At 32.8% G+C, this 16,091-nt stretch overlaps 2 protein-coding genes across 2 annotated transcripts; one reads left to right on the top strand and one right to left on the bottom strand.

The window, feature by feature from the left end:
- Nucleotides 1-7,173: 7,173 nt before the first annotated feature.
- LOC132185172 (probable flavin-containing monooxygenase 1) lies at nt 7,174-12,803 on the top strand. The gene is made up of 5 exons (XM_059598982.1): nt 7,174-7,617; nt 9,991-10,231; nt 10,757-10,935; nt 11,354-11,703; nt 12,470-12,803. Exons 1-5 carry the CDS (start codon nt 7,174-7,176, stop codon nt 12,801-12,803), a joined length of 1,548 nt encoding a protein of 515 aa, XP_059454965.1.
- A 911-nt stretch (nt 12,804-13,714) lies between these two features.
- Nucleotides 13,715-15,858, bottom strand: LOC132184688 (uncharacterized). Its single transcript, XM_059598408.1, has 2 exons — nt 14,795-15,858; nt 13,715-14,057 (listed from the first exon to the last, which is right to left on the bottom strand). Exons 1-2 carry the CDS (start codon nt 15,778-15,780, stop codon nt 14,009-14,011), a joined length of 1,035 nt encoding a protein of 344 aa, XP_059454391.1. The 5' UTR covers nt 15,781-15,858; the 3' UTR covers nt 13,715-14,008.
- Between the last annotated feature and the right edge of the window lie 233 nt (nt 15,859-16,091).

Here is a 16,091-nt window from a genome sequence, read left to right as displayed (position 1 = left end):
TAAGAATGATGATAAACCCTCTTACATGTTGTTCTAAGATACATCAAGAAAAGTACAAAGAGAAGTACAAGAGATGAGATAAATGTTTATAAAATGAGGGTGCATGTATGGAGGAGAGTATTTTTGGCCCCAAGAGATAAAGAAAGAAATGAGTTCGGTACTGATGCTTAGGATGGAGGAGCAACCACTGAAAGAGGCTTTGCCCCAAGGTGGTTCCATCATTTTTGCCATGCTGAGTGCACCTTTAGTTAATCGGCTAGCCGAGGGGAAAAGGCTGTGGCCACAGTATCTCATCCCAGATCGCAAGGGCCGCGCAACCCTAGTACACGAGGGTAACAGTGTACATGGGCCCTATTATGAGATAATAACTAAAAATAATCGCATTGATGATTTATGATGATGTTTTATTACTACTGGCTACATATATAATTTATGTGATTTCCGATTTCAAAACTAGGAACATATATTTTATGCTGATTTGATTTTTAAAACTGGGAACAAGGAGTAAAACTATTCATGGTTATGGATTTTTCTTACTGGGTCCCTTTGGGCTCATTCAGTTTTATTTCTTGTTTTCAGGTAAAGAGCACATTGGAATAGGAGGTTGGAATGGGGGTGGGAACAATTATTAATTTTATAATATTTATGTATCAACTATTTGTAATAAGTGTAATAAGAACTGTGGTCATAATTTGACATTATGCAACTAAGAATTATCATTTTCGAATTTCACTATTTATCATATTTCGTGATAAAAATTTTATATGTTTATCATATCCTTTAAAATTAAGTACTCTGATAGGCTTTATAGGCATCATTTTAGAGAAAAAGTGACAAACCTAGCCCAAATTGAGTCAGAATGGAGATTCAAAGAAAGGGTCAACCAATAATAACAGAAAGAGCGGGATACGTAATCTTGTCATGGTGAATAATGACAGGGGTGTATTTGGGTTGCCGGATTTGATGAAGGCGGCGGCGGAGGTGCTCAGGAATGGCAGGTTGGGGTCGGCCTATAGGGCGATGATGGCTAATGGGTTGTCTATGGTGGTGAAGAGGATGAGGGAGACGAATAAGTTGTAGAAAGATGGGTTTGATGAACAGATGATGTGGTTTGGAAGATTAAGGCACCGAAATATCTTGACCACTTTGGCCATTTCCAGCAAGAGGAGAAGCTCTTGGTCTCTGAATACATTCCCAAAGGCAGCTTATTATATCTTTTACATGGCCTATGGGGTGGTTGCCCAGCCACCCTAACAGGCCTGGGGGTGGCCGGCGAGCCACCCCTAAACCACCGTTTTGTTTTTTTTGTTTTTTTTTTTCCCCTTAAAAAAGACGTCGTTTTGGGGGTATTTTTTAAATTGATTTTTTTTCAAAAGGGTATTTTAGTAACTTAACCTTGCCAAAACGACGTAGTTTTGAATTTCCATCCTATTTGATGGTCATGACTAATGGAGTGGCCAAATTGCAACTGTTTGGTAGTTTGGGGGGCTACTTTATCACTTTTTGAACATTTGGGGGCTAAAATGGAAATGACTAGTAGTTTGGGGGGCTAAATTATATATATTTTTTTCCTAGATGTTATGTTGAAATGTGTAGTGAAAAACTAGTAACTAAAATGAAAAAAAAGGTTATATTTTAAGTAGTTAAAATGAAAACTCTTACTGGAGATGTTGTAGTGTATGATGTTGTTATCTCTAAGCATGATAACTAAAAAACATCTCCCAAATCATATTAACAAGCAGTGCCTAAGTCTCTAAGAGCGGGCTTGGTACGTGCAATGGTTATTCCATTAGAAAAAGAAGGTGGAGTCCCTAAGGGGTAGCTCAATCGGCTGTGAACCACGCCTCATGAAGTGGAGGTTACTAGTTCGAATCCCCCCTCCCCCTTCCCTTGTGTGGACATGTCAAAAAAAAAAGGTGGAAATAAATAGTTATTCTTATTCCTTAAGGTAATAATACGAGTAATGCTATATACCATCCTTTTATCTCACAAAACTGATGTGATTTTTAAAATTACTATTAAATTTGAGATGGATCACTATTGAATTTTGTGATTATAAAAGTCATAACAAATTTAAGGGGATAGAATGAGTGTGTATAACATTACTTGTAACAACACATGTTCATCAACGGAGGCCAACTACGCTCAGGGGTGTCATTGGGGGTGATGTGACCCTCCCTGGTGTTCTGTCTAGATATCCATATAATATTTCAACGGAGGCCGACAACGCATGTTTTTAGAATAATTTTAAAAACTACATTTTTAAAAGTATCTCACAATGCTGATGTGACAGTCTCAATTAATTTTTGGATTAGTCATTGTTTTAAAAACAAAGGTGGAAGCTTGGTTGGGCCTGCTAGCATTATGCATGAGATAATTAAATAAAACGTGGTATATAGTACCAGGGCTGTACAAGTGGGTGGTTATGCTAACCACTACTAATCGATATCTGCTTACCGCTAATTCGCATATCCGCATGTGAATACAGATAACTATTTATATTTATATATAAACAAAAGACTTTACAGTTAAGAACTATTTATCTGACTAAAAAAATAGTTAAACAAAACTAGCATGAGAGGAAAGTTGCAAGTCATAATTGAGATATTAAAAAAATATAAAATGAATATATAAGTCAAAAGATATATAGTAAGCATCCAAACTAGTGTCTGTTGGGGTGGTTCCCTACTAATTAGTTGTTAAAGTTTATTTATTTGCAAGAAAATCTACATCTACAAAATAAATTCTCATGTGTCTTCTTCAATATAAAAACTAACACCCCTAAACAAAAGATTAAAGCAAAAAGAAACTGATAACTAAAAACACCTTATAATCATCAAGCATTTGTTATTAATAAAAGTATCAAACACAAAATTGGATTTGAAAGAAGTTGCACCAAGTAACATAATGTCAAACCTTAAACTCATCATGGATATTTGTTTAGAGGAAAAAAATTTCTCTAATTTTGTTGTTTGAACTGTTAGAGTTTTCATATATAAAGCCTACTTGTATGAATACGTTTCGAACAATTTGTTCTTTGATTTAAAATGAATTTTATAAGACTCTTATTTATTGTATAAATTACTAGCAATATGATATCAAACTATTAAAAATTCAAGGGTTTAAAAAAAAAAAAATACTAAAATAAGCCAAAACACTAAAAAGATGCCTAACACTTTCAAATTCGTTTAAAAGTAGGCCCTAATAAAATCTCAAAAAAAGTCTAAAAGATTAAGATAGGCCCAAAAAAACCCATTACTTGATATGCAGATAGCGGTTAATAACCACACATATAGCGACTATTTAGTAACGGCATGGTGTAGATACAGTCACATAAAAGTCATAGCCACATAATATGGATGTTAACATTGCTCAAAAGAAAAAGAAAAATATAAAAAGAAAGGGGAAAATTCACTTTACCCCCCTGAAGTTTAAGGTGTTTTTCAATTTGAATTCTAATGTTTAAAAATTTACAATGTACCCCCTAATGTTTAAAAAATTTACAATTAACACCCTCCGTTACTAATTGCCATCTAAGTACACAGAAATTGTCAGCATAGGAGCAGGTGAGAGGCATTTGCTTCTTTTCTTTTTTCACTCTAACACCCACACGACACCCAAAAGGGGTTGACGAGAAAAAAATCAAAACAAGCATTGGGTTTTAATGAGGGGTAATTACGTCATTTTACTAGCTATGTTGGGTACAAAATTGGAAGACGCAACATAAAAATTCCACGTGAGATGCACGTGATGTCATTTCCGTCTACTTAGACGACAATTAGTAACGGAGGGTGTTGATTGCAAATTTTTGAAACATCAGGAAGGTACATTGCAAATTTTTAAACATTAGGGTTTAAATTGAAAAACACTTCAAACTTTAGGGGGTAAAGTAAATTTCCCCCAAAAAGAAAAGATTCCTTTACACTGAGTTGGCAAATTGTTATTGTCTTCTTAGAGTCATGAATGGAGACAAGGACTTTGGTGCTCAAATGCCTGCTCTCATGAACTCCATTATGTGTGTAAACTTGTCGAGGTTTCTTCGAATCTTCCGGATTCAAATGGGCTTCTTTTCTATTGAACTTCTTCCTTACTTCTTGGATATTTCCCTGTGTAGTGTGCCTCCTATATTCATACTTGTGTAACAAACTTAGAAATAGAAAAATATAATAATAAATATGTTTATTGATTGACCCGAGAGAAGTTTACTTGGATACCCACATTTTTAAGGCAATATATATAGCTAGAAATGAAAATAAAAACAAAGTATTAACATATAGCTTCCAATAATTTAGTCATAAATTTTGATTTTGGCATAATATATTGGGTAAATTACTAAATTAATTCATGGGGCAAATCTATCCATATGGTATATATAAAAAGTATCTTAAAAATCCGTGTGGTATGATCTTGTTTCAAATCAATTATTTTATTAAAATTTCGTCAATTTTTTTTTTGATGGACCCCTATGAAATTATAATTCTACTCTCAAATAAAAAAGTCAAAAAAAAGAAATAAAGAAAAAAAATAAAAAACCTTTAGGGAATAGTAGAACCACCCGCCAAAGGTGGCTTGAGCGGGTGGCTAGGCCACCTCCTCTCTTGGGTTGGTTAGCCACAGTTCGACCACCCCCGTTGTTTTTTTTCTTTTTTTAAAGGGTATTCATAAAAAAGTCATGGAATTTGTATGGAATTATCAATTTGAACGAGAACATACCACGAGGATTTTTAAGATACGTTTTATACAATCCAAACCTTGTGGGTCAATTAATCAATTTAGCCTAATATATTTAGAGGAAATCACAATTTTTTATTTTTTACTTACGATATGAATGAGCTATATTGGTTAATTTGCCTAGACTTTAGGAAGTAGTACTTTTCCCATTTTAGGTCCATTTTCAATAGCAGATTGTGACAGATAGGAAATAAGTACTACTTTAACAATTGGATGAAATAATTGATTTAACATGAGCTAATTAAAGATGAAAACAAAAACCTAGGTAGCAATTCAGTAACTTTCCCTTATTTTTAAACCACTTCTTTACTATCATTAACCTTCGTAGCCAGGTAATAAATCTTTCTCTTATATATATATATATATATATATATATGTATATATATATCAAGGAAAACAATGATTTTTTTGTATTGAACATGAAAAAGTTTTGTTTTGTATTGATTATTTTATTTTATTTTATTTGAATAGTAGTAAAAAGTTAATGATGTGATATAAAAAGTGAGAATCTTTTGATATTGAATTTTTTTTTAGAAAATGAGGTGAATAATATTTGGGGGTGGAGGGATGTTTATCAAACACTTTCTAAATTCACATCTTCCTTATCGGCTTAAATTTTTGAGATAAGTGATAATGTCGTTACTTTATTTCTCATGACAAATTTTTAAGGAGCTACCTATAAACCTTAAAACACTTTGCTTTCTTCTTTAATTAATGATATTATAGATAAAGTCAAATGATTAATAATCAGCATCAATCATCATAATCATTATTAGTATATTGGAACATACTAATGGAGGGAGGGGAATGAAAGTTCCTTACGTAAAAGAAATATAAAAAACTCATAGTCAAACATGGGAACACATGACCTAGAAGTCGTAGGCTAACTAATCAACATAAAAAAGGCTCATGTTTCCTGGTTTTTTATTCGTTTTTTTTTTGTCAAGCAAAGCATGGCCTATGGAAAATAAAAAATAAAAAGACAAAATAGAAAAATAATAATATTTTGAACCCTATGGAAAATAAGTAAAGCATTTCCAGGTATAATGTACGAACTTCCCTTGATTAAGCGGGGAATGACATAATAAGAGAAAATGTCCCCAGATGAGTCTGAAGAGATATTTCATATTTGCAATGACATCGATGACGTCCTTATGACCTTATATATACGAATGAATAGCATGCTATGCTGGTGCATGTTTTGTTACATCAGGTTAATATATATTATAATTATTTATATATTAAAATTATTGTTAAATAAGATAATGATATATTATTATTTTTATTAGAAAAATAAGGAAACTTTTCTATTAAGCAATATCTCTGGTAGGAAATATATGATTTGTCTCCCATTAGAATAATATTTTTTTATTTACGTGTATTTTTATTTCTGCCATATAATAGTCTATATAAACCTAATAATGATCAATAAAATATATGAAAATTTTAATATTTAACTCTAGTAATTGTTTTGGGAGGTTTATGGTTCTTTGAATTACCCTAAAATTAGGAGGCCCAAGATTCGTTGAATTATCCTACCAAACCTATTGCTCTCGTTGATTATTTATCCCTCGTTATGGAGGCCCATAACACATTTTCACTTTGATAAATATTACAACATTATCAATAAAATTTGGACTCCATTTGGAAAATGTTTCTTTAATTTCATGTGATTGGTATTATTGACAATCTTGATCAAATCAAAAACAATTTGGTTGACTAGAAAAATTTCATTTAAGTGGCATAAAATGGTTTTTCTTTATTTATGTAAATTTTTTTCGAGTTTAAACTTCTCCTTCATGAACCATAGTATCCGACCTCCTTCTTGAACGGGCTCTCTCTATCTACTGTTGTTGTTATTGCCATCGCTGTCACGAATTTTCTGTGCAAGCCAAACGCTAGAAAGTGGTTTAAAATAGTTATTTTTTTATTTTTATAAACAATTTTTCGAGTTTGAGCTTTTCTTTGGTGACTCACAATATCTGACCTCCTTCTCGAACGGACTCTCTTTATCTACTGCTGTTGTCGTTGCCTCGCTGTTGCGAAATTTTTGTAGAATAATGCTGGATTACTTACTTCTACTTATTTACACCATTTTTTTCGCATTTATAGATGGCTTTTAAAACCATCGTTAAATTAAAATTCAATAAAGACCTCTATCATACCAAACGGTAATTTTAAAAACTACCTATAAGTATAAAAAAATTATGTAAAGAAATGGGAGTAAGTATAGTATTCTCTTTTTTTTTTATGAGCCAAAAGTTGTTTTTTACTTTTTCTGCTGAAATAATTTTCCCGACAAAAAAAACATTTTTTCCCGACAAAAAAAAAACATTTTATCTCAAAAGATAAAAAGGGTCGGGGGGAGTGGGGCTAACCCCTTACCTTCTATAAATAGTTTCGACTCAAAACCATTCACAAACTACGAGGGCAAGAACAATAATGGGCAGCGAGGAGAAGCAACTTAAATTAGCGTCTCGAGTTGGGATAATTGGGGCCGGCGTTAGTGGCATTGCTGCTGCTAAACAACTCTCCGGCTACAGCCCTGTGGTTTTTGAGGCCACCGATTCAATCGGCGGTGTCTGGAAACACTGCTCTTATGCTTCGACGAAACTACAAACCCCTCGGTGTGATTACGAGTTTTCCGATTACCCATGGCCGCAAAGAGATAACTCATCTTTTCCTTCGCACGTGGAGGTTTTGGAGTACTTGCATGGCTACGCAACACATTTCGATGTGTTGAAGTTGATCAAGTTCAACTCAAGGGTGACGGAAATTCGGTACGTTGGTGACCATTCTGAAGACAGCGCAGAGTACGGGCCTCTGCTAAGAGGTCGTCCTGTTTGGGAGGTTGCTGTAGAGGATACCCCATCCAAGCTTGTTCAGGTGTGATGATCATTTCTCTATTTATTTAAATTTTTTTAAAAACAAAAACTTCAAAAACGATTCTTCAACTACTAAGCATTTTGAGAAGATCCTCCAAATTTCAAAAACTCTTAATTTCACTTCCTTGAACTTTTAATTAATTGATGCAATATACCAACCCTGTCAATTTTCAGCGTTAACTTTACCAAAAACTGACAAAAATACCAAAATACCCTTAATTTTCAGTTTTTATTTTTTATTTTTAAGAAAAAAGGAAAAAAAAAATTGAGTCACAAGGGTAAACTTAGAATTTTATAAAAAATTCAAGAGTATAAATGTCCTTTAATCATGTTTACCATCCGTTTAACGTTGAAAATTGACGGAAAGGTATATTGCATCAAATTGAAAGTTCATGGGTGTAATTGAGAGTTTTTAAAATTTGAGAAGGCGGAGTCTTCTCAAAACACGTCATAGTTCAAAAGTCCTAAGTGAAGTTTTCCCTTTAATTTATTTAATTTATTTTCCTCTGCTCAAGCTTATTCAAGTAATTTCTATATTAATTGAAGAACTTGTTTACCTGAAAACTACCCTTTTATTCTGGAAGTTGGTTACTCTGCTGCTTCCACTTGTTTGTTGGTGTTTTGGTTTCTCCACTGTTGTTGTTTCTGATTTCCTTTGTGTTTTTTTTAAAGGAATAAATTATTTTATTACACAATTTGTGTGTAACAAAAATTATATCCGTCAAACTTCATAAATATGTATATATCAATATTGATATTGAGTAATGCTATGTACCATTTTTTTTATTTTCCTAAAATCATCCTAAAGCTGATATAACTTTTAAAATCACCATTAAATTTGAGATGAATCATACTTGAATTTTAATTCAATGGTAATTTTGAAAGGTATATCAGCTTTAGGAGAATTTGAAGAGGATAAAAAAAAAAAGGTACCTAATATTACTCATTGATATATTAATCAAATAACATGTAGGCACTAGCTAGTACAAAAAGAAATAAAAATACAAAACAAAGGTTTGAGATTGCATTTGAGGGGTTTAAAAGTGCGTTTAACACTCAAAAAGTTTGTTTGAAGAAAAAAATACTCGTTTGATAAAAAAAATTAAAAACACTTTTAATGGTCCAAAAAATCTAAAAATGGACAAAACGCACTTTCGACAAAAACTTAAAAATAAAACTTTTGCCAAAAAAACGCTTTTCGACTTATAAGCTCTATTTCTTAAATATAATCACAAATAGACTGTAAGTATAGAATTTGAATTGAACTTCTCAATAAAAAATTCATTCTATATTTTTCACATTATGACAAAAACAACTACGGTGCTACAAGTTGAGTTACACAACACAAGAGGTTTCTAAAACTAATTGAAAAGTAAAAACTAGTAATTAAGGTTATGCCTTCTTAAATTAGAAGAGTAAAGTCAAAAGTCATTTTGTTTTACACCATTATTTAACTGGAATCTTGGTTTTTCTGAAGTCTAATTCATTCTTTGTTTACACTATTGATTAAAAAAAAAAAAAAGAAGAAGAGGTGGGCATGAGACAAAAATGTGATTTTCACTTTTGTGTGGGGGCCATCTTGAAAAGTCAACAAAATACATGTAGGGCCAAACTTCTTGAAATTATGAAACCGATGAATTCTCTAAGGTTAAGAAAAATGTGATTGAATTTTTGCGGGCTCTGTCACTAGGGTGGTAATTTGTGATTGTGTGTCAGTTTCAGTCAGGTTAAAGCATGAGTATAAAATTATATAGGTCTAACTTTAATTTGATTCATTTAATTAAATGTATTAGGCCTTTCAATCCTAACCCGATAATTTCATGTTTAATTTGTGTTGAGTTTATGGATTATATCAAAAATTGTCAGCACTAAATGTCAAGTACTGTATGTCGAGTTTAGGTCGTATTGAGACATGGATATAAGATTTTATATGTTAACTCTAACATGACCTATTTAATTAAATGAATTATATTTTTTAACCATAACTTACTAATCTCGTGTTAAATTTATATCAAGTTCGTAAATTAGATAAAAAATTGTCAACCCTAGTTAGTGATAATGTGTTATGAATCTTATGATAGATGTGGGCATGCGTGCATTTGCTAGCTGTGACAGTATGTTTGTTTAAATGCTCATATATTCCCCTTTTCCCCTTCTCTCGCTTTGAATAAAAAAAAAAATCCTCATATATTCCCCTTTTCCCCTTCTCCCACTTTGAATAAAAAAAAAAAAAAAACTCATATATTCCCCTTTTCCCCCTCTCCCGCTTTGAATAAAAAAAAAAAAAAAAAAAAAAACTCACACATATATATATAGTACACTTTAATTCATAATAATGCAATTTTTTAATGACTAATCAAACTGTCGTTTGCAGTGGTATGCTTTGGAGTTTCTTGTCGTATGCATCGGAAAATATGGAGACATAGCAAGAAGACCAACTTTTCCAGGCAACAAAGGTCAAGAAATATTTCATGGGAAGGTCTTACATTCCCTTGATTATTCTAAGCTTAACAAAGAAGCTGCTCGTTCTCTACTCAAAGGAAAGAAGGTGGCTGTTGTTGGCTACAAAAAGTCAGCTATTGATTTATGTATGGAGTGTGCAGAGGCAAACCATGGTATATATATAATTCTATTCACGTGCATATTTATGCATATCTATTTATTTTAAAGGAAAATATTACAGTCACTTTCTGTGCTTTGACTCATTATGTATAAAAAATAAAAATATAACCCCTTGATTTCCATTTTTATAAAATAGATGGACCTTTCATTTGTATTTGATCAAATTTTCTTGCATGTTGGTTTTAAATTATCAATTATGCCATCTAAAAATAAAAAAGAAATTAAAAGGGGGCAACCCTACCCTCTGCAACTCACCCCAGATTCTTATTTATTTATTTATTTTTTGTTAGAATATAAATTAAATGATTATTTTTATTTTTTATTAGTTTAAGTTTTCAAAATAATTGGTGATTTAACATGCTATGAGAGACAGAGATCAACCCTGTTAAATATTTCATGAGTTGAGACTTTACTTTAATTAAATTAAGCTTCTTTTATAAATGTGCCTTGTTTGTCTCTTGCAGAAAATGCTTAAAAATTGATACTTTTGGTTTTTCTTTTTCCTAATTTTATTGAAGGACCTGACGGGCAACCCTGCACAATGGTGATAAGAAGTTTACATTGGACCCTTCCATCTTACTGGATTTGGGGACTCCCATTTTTCTTGTTTTATTCAACAAGGTCCTCTCAGCTTCTCCATGAAAGGCCCAACCAAAACTTGTTCAGGACCCTGTTTTTATCTCTTCTATCTCCAATGGTAAATTCTTTTTTCTCATCATCTTCATTGCACCATTATTGTTATGATTATTATGATGGTGATGATGATGACGACGATAATGATTATAATTGTTAGAATAATGCTATTCTTTATACTTATTTATTACATTAATTTCTAGTGGCTGGCTTGAAAAACTACTTAAAACACGTCACTACAAATTTATTGAAATTGACTCCTCAAACTATCTAGTCTTTACTTAAAAACCGTTTTGCGGTTTTAAAACGTAATTTTTAAAAATGAAGTTCATCGTTTAGCAAAATTGCAATTTACCAAACGCACCCTCTTGATTACGATTTAAAAAATACATATTCTTTTATGATTTCAAATCACAATTCTTTAAAACGCTCTCTCAAACGATACATAACTATTCAACTTACACATTATTGTTTGGAAACAGAGAAAAGCAGTTTCCAAGTTCATAGAGTCATACTTGGTGTGGAAGCTTCCCTTAGTGAAGTATGGACTGAAACCAGAGCATCCATTTGTGGAGGACTATGCTTCCTGCCAGATGGCCATGTTGCCTGAAAATTTCTTCTCAGAGGCAGACAAAGGAAACATAGTGTTTAGAAAAGCATCAAGGTGGTGGTTTTGGAGTGGGGGGATTGAATTTGAAGACAACACCAGATTGGAGGCTGATGTTGTGATTCTTGCTACTGGTTTTGATGGCAAGAAAAAGCTTCAGGCTTTGCTTCCTCAGCCCTTCAACAATCTCATGGTGGACTCCTCTGGGATCATGCCCTTGTACAGGTAACCAAATTCAAAACCCACATCTTCTCTTATTTATTTAGCCTCTTTTAATTACATTTCCGTTAGAATTTTCTGTTAAACTCTAACAAAGGACACAAGAATGCCCAAAATACTTATGTTTAAAAAAAAGAAAAAAAAAAAAGCGGATAAATATACTTTGACCCCCTCAACTAACAGCTATTATATATATTTTTTTAATCATAAACTGACAGTTGTGACATTTACATACATCAAACTACCATTTTGTTGTAATTAAGCCATTTTTTTTTTCCAAAAATACCCATATTTTATTTAAAAAAATTAATTAAAAAAAAACTAAAATCAAAATTTCATGCAAATTCTTTCTATACTAATCAAACTTTACTATATGTATTTTAGTATTTAATCAAAATTTAATTATTTAATAATTAATTAATTAATTTTTTATTTTTTAAAAAAATATGAATATTTTTGGAAGAATGACAGAAAAGTGGCTTAATTGCAACAAAAATGTAGTTTAATGTATTCAAGTGCCACATTTGTTAGTTCGTGAGACTTTTTTTGAAAATGGCCAGTAGTTCAGAGAGCTTAAGTATATTATTTAACCAACAAAAAACAAGAAGCTGAAAATTTAGTGGATACCCCGCAGCCATGTTGTGGATCTAGTATTCTTATAAGTTTTGCTAAGTATAAGAGATATTCCATTTATTTACTGTTTGATTTAACCCTAAACTCTAACAGTAGAGGTGAAATTAAAAGAAACTGCTAATAAAATGATATGTAACAGGGGCACTATCCATCCATTGATTCCCAACATGGCATTTGTGGGGTATGTTGAGAGTGTTTCTAATCTGCACACGGCGGAGATACGGTGCAAGTGGCTTGCCAGGCTGGCTGATGACTTGTTCAAGCTTCCAAGTGTTGAGAAGATGCTTGAACAAACATCCAAAGAGATCCAAGTCATGAAAAGGACAACCCGATTCTACAAGAGACATTGCATTTCCACCTTCAGCATCAACCACAGTGATGAGATTTGTGAGGAGATGGGGTGGAGTTCTTGGAGGAAGAAGAGTTGGCTTTCGGAAGTTTTTAGCCCGTATAACAGCCAAGACTATGCATGAAGAGCAAACTATATATAATTCACTTAGAATAATGCTATATATTACGTTCTTATCACAATACTTGTATTATGTTTGGTTGATGTAATAGCTTCTATCAGTGTTTAATTTTGTTCTAAATAAGGGCTGATGGGTACTATTACTATCATATCAACCTAAAACTGATAAGAGTAGTATATAGCATCTATGAATTTATTTGGGTATAAGAGTTAAGGGGCGAGCTAGCTAGAGAGATGATCAACACTAAAGATGTTTTGCGGTGCTCCACATATGATAAGATCAAATTTATATTTGGGAACATTTATTTTTTTTGTATTTATGTCATTGTTTTATCATTACAATAGTGGAATTACTTACAAATTCTTAAGCTTTAATTTTGCTTCTTTTTTTTTTTTTTTTTTTTTTTCAGGCAATATAAATTTTCACTGCATATAAAATAGAAACATGGGCATGGGTTTCTAGGAAATTAGATACAAAGCTAGGAAAAATTAAAATGAGCCTTTCACATATAACTAGAAATGGGCCGAAGCTAAGCCCAATAATGTTATGGCACAAGGCCTCCCTCAGTTTTCAATTTTTTATTTTTTATTTTTTTTTAATAAACTTAAATGAGTCTGCTCAGTAAAAAACATTAAAAAAAAAAAAAAGTTTTTTTTTTGGCTTTTATACTAAAAAAAAAAAAAAAAAAAAAAATTATATTTTAGGAAAGCTTGAAAATGACGATTGTTTTTTTAAATGCTCTTTTCAGGCATTTTTTTTAATAGACAAAAGTTATATTTTCCAATATAATTCCAAACATGCTTATGGCCTATAAGAATAGATCAACAATTGAACTTCAATCCAATATCCTCAATGTTTCTCTTCAAAGATTAAAGAGAGGAAGATCAAAAAGAAGGGACAAAATAATATTTGTATAAACTCGATTATATTAAGGTACATAATATGAAGTGGAGGCCATCCTGGAACTTAAAAAATTGACAAATAAGAAGAGAACCGCGTGAGAAAGGAGAAGAGCTTACTCCTTTCTTTCTTACATTATTTCCCCCCTATAGCCTGCCTGCTTTTAAGTTCTTTGCAGGAGTTATAATCAAGATTGAAAAGAAGAAGTTTCTAGGACTACCAAAATTTAATGGAAAGAAAAAATAGACCCAAAGATTTTATCAAAATAGGAAAAAAAAGAACATAGAAAAAAAGACAAACAATCCTTGTCAGGCTAACCACTCCCCATCCATACCTTCGATTTCTCCAATCTCCATTCTGTGTCAAAGAATCACAAAGGGTAAAAGAGAAATTAGTGAACTTGAAATTAGATTAAACATAATTGTCCTCCTAGCAAGCGACAATCAAATTAGAAAACAATAACAAAATAAGAAATTCTTGTGGGACAGAAGTATTTTTCGGCCTCTAAAAGTGTGATGTGTTTCGAAAAGTACATATTTTTTTTAGTGGTATTAATAAAAAAGAAAATATGTACTTCTCATATTTTGAAAAGCATACGACACTTGGAAAAATTCTTACAATTCAGTTAGTAAGAAATTTATATTCGTTCTTGTGGGTTAGTAATATGGGATGGGAATCCATAGTAATTGCTCAAATTACTGTCAATTTGATTAGATAATATGAGAGATTTCATATGAGACTTCTCTGTGTGAATAAGTGGCTGGATTCCGATCCGGTCATATGAGGCAACCTTTTCAAGAGAGGCCATGATCATCTGAATGGCCGCAGCCACCTCAATGATATACATCTAAAATTCCATCAGGCCATGAAGTGCAAAAGTTTGACAACTTTCACCAATATTGGGCCATCACAAAGCACAAACCATACAAAAGGAAGCATACATATAAAGCCAAATTCCTCAATCAACACCTCAGTACTATACTGAGAAAAAAAGAAAAAGAAAAAGAAAAAGGCATGGAATAATCCCAAAAAACAAACGTTAATTTCTGATACTTTCTCTTTTAATTGTCTCCAAAAAGTTGCAGGATTCTTACCGAGGCAAGGCAAGATCTTGGAAGTAGTCCTCAGAGCAGTAATCATTCAAATGATGTTGCAAATAGCTCTGATCATTTGCATTCAACCAAGCTGGGAATTCCAAATTCATTATGTCATTCCATTCCATCTGATGCTGTTCTCCTACCGATCTGATCTCCGCCATCTCTGCATCGTCCATAGCTGCATGCAAGCTTCCTTCACTTCCACCAGCTGCAACTTCCTGCTGTGATATTGCAACCGAGGGATTTTCCTGATCAGCAGCCGCAGAAAGATTGGGGAACAAGGATGATGGTGATGATGATGGAGATGAGGATGATGAGTAAAGTGATGGAAAGTTGAAATCATGAAGATTGAGATTCAGGCCTAAGGGCTGATTTGGAAGTGTGAAATTGAGAGTTTCTGCAGAAAAATTGTCTAGATATTGAGAAAAATTGGCTATGCTTGATGGGTATACTCTGGAATTTCTCCTAGATTTCATCATTTCTTCTTCTTGATGATCAAAACATGGGTGGGGCTGTTGTTGTAATTGTGTTTGTTGCATTTGTTGTTGGCTGGCTTGTTTCATGGCTTCCCTGTGATATTTAAGAGCAGTGGCAATCTCTCTCCTAGCCTCAGCCATGTTAAGCAGCCTTTCTTTGTATGGCCTGCTGGCATGGAGTCTCCTTCTAACTTGTTTTTTATGTTGCTGAGGTTGTCGGGGTTGTTGTGCTTGGTGGGTTTCCACACAACCTTCACCCAATTCTGTCAAATTTTGAGGTTCTTTGGGGTTCATGGGATGTTTGGTTCTTGAAGAGGCTATTTGTTTCACTAGGCTACGGATATAAGCACCAGAGAGATGATGAGTTTCCTCATCTTTGTGCTGATGATCACTAGGCTTATCTAATTCCATTGCTTTCTGGTGCGAACGTATTGTGAGAACCATGGGTTTCCTAATATTCACACTGCAGAGGCAGAGGTTGATCCGGAGGAGTCCTGAGGGCCTCATGGGTGTTCTAAATAGTTGGGGACCGTCTCTAGGGTTTTAAATTCTTTGTCTTTTTCCCTTTTTGTAAACAAACACTTGCTACTATTTTATTATGCGATTGGAATGGGTAGTTAGGAGGTTAGGCATTACTATTTATCTTTTTCTCCCCGCTATACCTTTAAAGGTTTGTCTATAGAACTATGCAAAAGCATTATCTTTAAAGCTTGATTTTAATTTTTTGGAGTATATAACTTGGTACGATCGGAGCCTTTGATACGCAGCCTCCCAAAATTAGACTATAACTTCTAATCTATCTTCGTTGAGGACAAACT

This window comes from Corylus avellana, chromosome ca6 (genome assembly GCF_901000735.1).
Source record: "Corylus avellana chromosome ca6, CavTom2PMs-1.0".
NCBI lineage: Eukaryota > Viridiplantae > Streptophyta > Magnoliopsida > Fagales > Betulaceae > Corylus > Corylus avellana.
This window is presented reverse-complemented; position numbering and strand designations above follow the sequence as displayed.

Excerpts from the sequence above, each read along its gene's own strand:
- LOC132185172 (XM_059598982.1), top strand. The coding sequence starts at position 7,174 with ATGGGCAGCGAGGAGAAGCAACTTAAATTAGCGTCTCGAGTTGGGATA. Across the intron at positions 7,618-9,990 it reads CCCCATCCAAGCTTGTTCAG|TGGTATGCTTTGGAGTTTCT; the intron begins GTGTGATGATCA and ends TGTCGTTTGCAG. Across the intron at positions 10,936-11,353 it reads TATCTCTTCTATCTCCAATG|AGAAAAGCAGTTTCCAAGTT; the intron begins GTAAATTCTTTT and ends GTTTGGAAACAG.
- LOC132184688 (XM_059598408.1), bottom strand. The coding sequence starts at position 15,780 with ATGAGGCCCTCAGGACTCCTCCGGATCAACCTCTGCCTCTGCAGTGTG. Across the intron at positions 14,058-14,794 it reads CAAGATCTTGCCTTGCCTCG|AATGGAGATTGGAGAAATCG; the intron begins GTAAGAATCCTG and ends TCTTTGACACAG.